This window comes from Orbicella franksi, chromosome 13, assembly GCF_964199315.1.
Source record: "Orbicella franksi chromosome 13, jaOrbFran1.1, whole genome shotgun sequence".
NCBI classification, from domain to species: Eukaryota; Metazoa; Cnidaria; class Anthozoa; order Scleractinia; family Merulinidae; genus Orbicella; species Orbicella franksi.
This window is the reverse complement of record NC_138157.1, coordinates 14108521-14113520: the sequence shown is the minus strand read 5'-3', so window position 1 is coordinate 14113520 and position 5000 is coordinate 14108521. Positions and strand designations below refer to the sequence as shown.

Genomic DNA, 5000 nt, shown 5'->3' with positions numbered 1-5000 from the left:
ATACTGCGGGACTGGAAGATATAGGTTGTCGATAGTATTTCGACAAATTGCTGGTTGGCTTTGAGCAGAAAATTTTGAAAATAGCGTTTGAAAGTCTGCGGAACAAATTCCAGTGAGAGTTCTTCAATGGTTCTCACAGACTCAGTTCGCGTGTTTCGGTTCGACAAAATCAACCATCGTTATGTCTTTATTGTACCATTGACCGATCACCGCTAGTAAATTGTACAGTATATCTTTTTTTACATCTGGGATATTGCTGCAACAGCCGATAGCACTTCTGGAAGGCATATCTGCGCACTTTTCGAATGTGTATTGCACCATGGAAATGAGAGGACGTGAGTTATTCGATCTTCCTGGGTAGACGTCACAACAGCCACTGGACCCATTCTCCTCAAACTCGGTCGTGAAACAAAATGGCGGTATTTTGGGGCTATTTTCGCGATTTCGTCGGAGCACAGAAAATCGAGGATTTAATCGAATCCAAAAATTTTTTCGCAGAAGTATTTCAAATAACATGTAGATTCGTTTTAGCGAAAAAAAAGTTTGGGGTTAGGTGCACTTTAAAGTAAAATAAGTCGCTCAAAAACATCTTAAAATCTCTCGCTGTATTTTTTTTCTTTTCGCATGAATGTTGAATCTGAGACCATTTTTAATTCATGAAATTTTGAAGTAGGGTCGTATGGGTAGATATTGAAAAAACGTCATTAAAATTACAAGCGCCCCAATCATTATTATTGTTTGTAGTGTTCAAGTGTTTCATGTGATCGTTAAAAACTTAAGCAAACAGTAATAAGAAGATAAAACATCTTGGAATATTTTAAAGAAGAATTAAAAGTAGAGCTATTAGCCAAAGGTATCTGCGTCAATGGAAAAAATTGTCTCTCGATGAGAACGGAATGAAATCTCGCACATGCGCGGGTCGTGACGTAGCTCCATTAAGATAATTACAGTTAAAAACTTGATCATTGGATTATGCAATTCAAGAGTTTTCATTGGCTTAGCCATCATGGTATACGAGCAATATTACAACCACGCTCTACACGTGGTAAACGTGCGCGTAATTTAGTTTTCTATATTTGGGGAGCGTTTTTGACAAACAATTATTCCACTCGCGCCACTAACTGGATATGAGATGAAAGTTTTACCACATCTCGCAATCTGATTGGCTAATTTGCCGTTGTCGATAAGAGTCCAGACAACGCTGCTCGCGTCAATATGTCACGCTCTTGGTCACGCTCTAGGTGGTCACGCTCTGAAAAAACATTTTCATTAACGTTGATATTATGGTAAAAAACAAATCGAATGTGGTTTAGCGTTGTCTGTACTCTTATCGACAACGATATACGTCATCAGAGTAGTCAAAAGTTGTTGTGGACTCACTCGGCTGCGCCTCGTGGGCACAACGTTTTGACCACTGTGATGAGGCATATCGTTGTCGATAAGAGAACAGACAACGCTAAACCAAATTCGATTCGTTAAATAGCCAACGAGGCGCGTATACTATTGTTCTGAAACTATTTGACAATTATTCTACGAGCACGTATTGGATAAGAGATGGTGGATGGTCAACGAGGCGCGTCGCGCCGAGTGGAGTATAATCATCTCATATCCAACAAGCGCGAGTGGAATAACTGTTTTATTAAAAACGCCCCCAAAACATAGAAAATTAAAATAATATAAAAGTAAAAACGCCCCAATAACTCATGCGTGCGCTTACCATATTTGTAGAGCATGATATAATTGCTCATAACCCATGATGGCTAAGCCAATGAAAACTCGAGAATTGCATTATCTAATGATCCAGTTTTTAATAATAAAGATCATAAACTTACCACCGTTTTGACCAGAGAAAAACGCTGCGGGGCCCTACTGTAACCTGCTCCGGGTGCATGAGTGGGCTCCCTTGTTAAAAATAAAAAACACATAATCAAGTGACTGGCGCCAAGAAAAACCATGAGTTTTGTGTCACGGAAGCTCCCAATTATTACCGATACGAAGACGGGGACAACATTGCCGGAGCTTTTTACGCAGTAATGTCTATATGCACGACACCTGCTGCACTTACGATCGATCATAACGTTGCTTTTTTATAACCTCAAGGAAGGAGTAAGGTCCATGGCGAGTTGTTGTCGAAACAATATTACACCTGCGTTAGAAAATTAAAGAAAACTTAATTATGGCCACTGCCTCAAGCTCGTCCCAGGTTGTTGTTCTCAGTGCATTGATAATTGCAACGGGTCGACGACTATTGGCTCTTAATTATAAAATCTTAATAAACGCCCCAAGACCTTAAAGAGCGATTTTAAGGGTAAATTCATTAGCAAAACATAAATAGAGGTAACAAAGAGGTAGCTAATTTTATGGCATCATCTTCTCGGCTGAAAGACTGTTTAGAATGCTTCGACTTCATAAGGCGCAAACTTCAAGGCATGATGCATGTGAACTTGGCAGGTTTGTTTAAAAATGTCTTTGCGATTTGAATTCAATAATCATATATGATGAAGTGGTTCAACGATCGAAGCTTGCTCACAATGGTGGCTAGGCAATTGGAGATGTCCATCCAAAATGAGTCTGGATAAACGAGTAAGATCGTTTTAATTGTTTTCTTTTTTTTTTTTTTCTCACATGACACCAATATTCATTTTGTGAACTTAAGTAAAAAATACTGAGACTTATACAAAAAGATACCACTGTGGTCATATTTCTGAGAATTTGCGAATTTAGCATTGTAATTTTACCGTTGTGCATAACGAAGTAATGCTTAATTTTACAGGGAACCAACTTGTTTCAGCAAGATCCTCAAATTTCGATAGCGATGCAAGAAAGTCATTACAAAGTTAAAAGTAACGAGGGTTAATAGCATGGCGGTAGAACTAAAGCACCACTGCGGATCACAAACAATATTAACAGAAAAGTGTTTTCAAAAACGTTCGATTCGTCTAATTGTCCCAAGTGGTCAAAATACAACAGGAAAGTGTGTTTAAAAGTAGCTTTCTGGTTTGACTGGAAAGCAAAAGTTACTGATACTACCAAATAGGCCAGCGTCCGAATTGGAAGAATTCCGGACTCTTAAATCTTACATTAATGTCTTTCGTGGAGCAAGTGAAATCAGTCTTGGTTAACATGACTTCGACAAGTATTATTACAGCGTTTTACAAGAATTTGCATCAAATTTAATAACACTTACAAACGCGTGTACCATATTCTACTGGTGTTATAATTTACTTTTCTCTAAGTTGAGTCAGTTTGAAAAATGCTTGATGATTGTTCCAACGGAAAACAGTTAATCTTGGTTCCCGAGAATATCTTTGTTTACTTATGCAGAGCCGGGGAACATTGAGATTCAAAGGAAATGACAAAAAATACAAACACTATACAAACAAAAATTATTAGTTTCTGAAGCAAGGGGTAATCATTAAACGATTTGCGTTACAGCATGGCAAAACATACCTAGATCCCTTTGCAACAGTGGCCGGCATTCAGTCAACATACGTCGCCATAGATGTCTGAAACAGTATTATTGCAGGAGATCATGCGACTTCGAAGGAACCAATATGAAAGGGTTTTGTTTGGGAAAATGTCCAGCGGCATTTCAAGTACATTTGTTCAAAATATCCGGACCCCGAATTTTTAAACAACGATTTCAAAACATTGGAAAGAAAACAGTTCAACAAAGCTAGTTTCTTTCGTTAGCATAATAATTTAGTTATTTATCTACATTATACACAGAACATTGTAAAGCAGCTTTTTTTTACTAATTTTATGAAGATTGTTAGCATTCAACCGCACGCTCCCTTTTAGGTGACGAAAAGATGACGTCAGAATACCTGATTACTGTTATCACAGGAATCCGAAAGGGAGCTGGGACGGATGCATCGGTATCTCTTATTATCAAAGGTAACTCATCAAAAACTTACCGGCTTGACGACCACGGCTGCTCGGGAAATGAGCCCGCGCTCCTCACCTGGGCAGGAGCGAGGAGCAGACTCCACAGTGGTGGAAACAAAAAGTAATGCAAAGCCCAGGGAGCCACAGGGAAAACTAAACTCGACAACCGCTTATGAGGGTTGAGATTTATGAGAGAATATTTCACATCAGTGATGATAGCCCTACAATAGTGCTTTGAAATAGACGCCTGTTTTTTTTTCTGAGTATAAAATGTTTCTTAGAGCATTGAACGTCACGTAAAAACTTACCGCAAAGCGGACCAACAGAGGAGTTGATAAAAATATATTTGACGAGAAATCTTGGCGTTGTTAGATCATGTTGTTAGGCCACGGTATTGGGTCACCTCAAAATGTCAGAGAGCCTACAACGTTACTTTTTAGACGTCTACAGATAAGTTAAACCGGTGAGATCAGTGTTTCCACTGTAATAAAATACATGTACAAATGTCAGCACGCTGAATGGCTGAGAGCACGACAATTATCCCAAACAGTGCAGAAAGTTGAAACTGAATCCAACATCATTATCAAGATGCATATTATTACCAAGTAATAATTTGGAATAAATAAGCACTTGTAAATTTTTCAAGCACTACAAATTGCACTCGCCCTACGGGCTTGGGCTTAGCCTATAAAAAAAATTACTTGTGCTTATTTTTTTTTTTTTTTTTTTTTTTTTTTTGTCAAATTGCACTCGAAATCATTTTGGTTACCTTTACAAACTGTCTCTTTATCAAGGTACCAATGGTGAAACTGACGCGTTGTCCTTGGACAAATGGTTCCACAACGACTTCGAAGCAGGACAGACGGATGAGTATCACGTGACCGCCAAAGATGTTGGCGAGCTTTTGATGATTACCTTGAAGAATGATGGCGGCATGTTGTACAGTGATTGGTTCGTTAACCGAGTGACGATCACGGACAAAACAAAAAACGCCACGTACGATTTCCCATGCAACCGTTGGGTACAAAGTGAGGCTATCATCTTCGAGGGCAAAGGTACAATGGTATAACATTGTAAGATTTTCTTTTAAGTGATTTAGAATTAGAATTTGC

General features: G+C 38.6%; 1 protein-coding gene across 2 annotated transcripts in view; it reads left to right on the top strand.

Moving 5' to 3' along the window:
• Positions 1-5000, top strand: part of LOC145465351 (allene oxide synthase-lipoxygenase protein-like) — a 23316-nt gene that overhangs the window by 9482 nt on the left and 8834 nt on the right. For both annotated transcript variants that reach the window (XM_081449129.1, XM_081449128.1), the window contains exons 2-3: positions 3802-3897; positions 4683-4943. In XM_081449129.1, the coding sequence (XP_081305255.1) occupies positions 3813-3897; positions 4683-4943 (346 nt within the window). In that variant the 5' untranslated portion in view covers positions 3802-3812. The remainder of the gene's footprint in view (positions 1-3801; positions 3898-4682; positions 4944-5000) is intronic.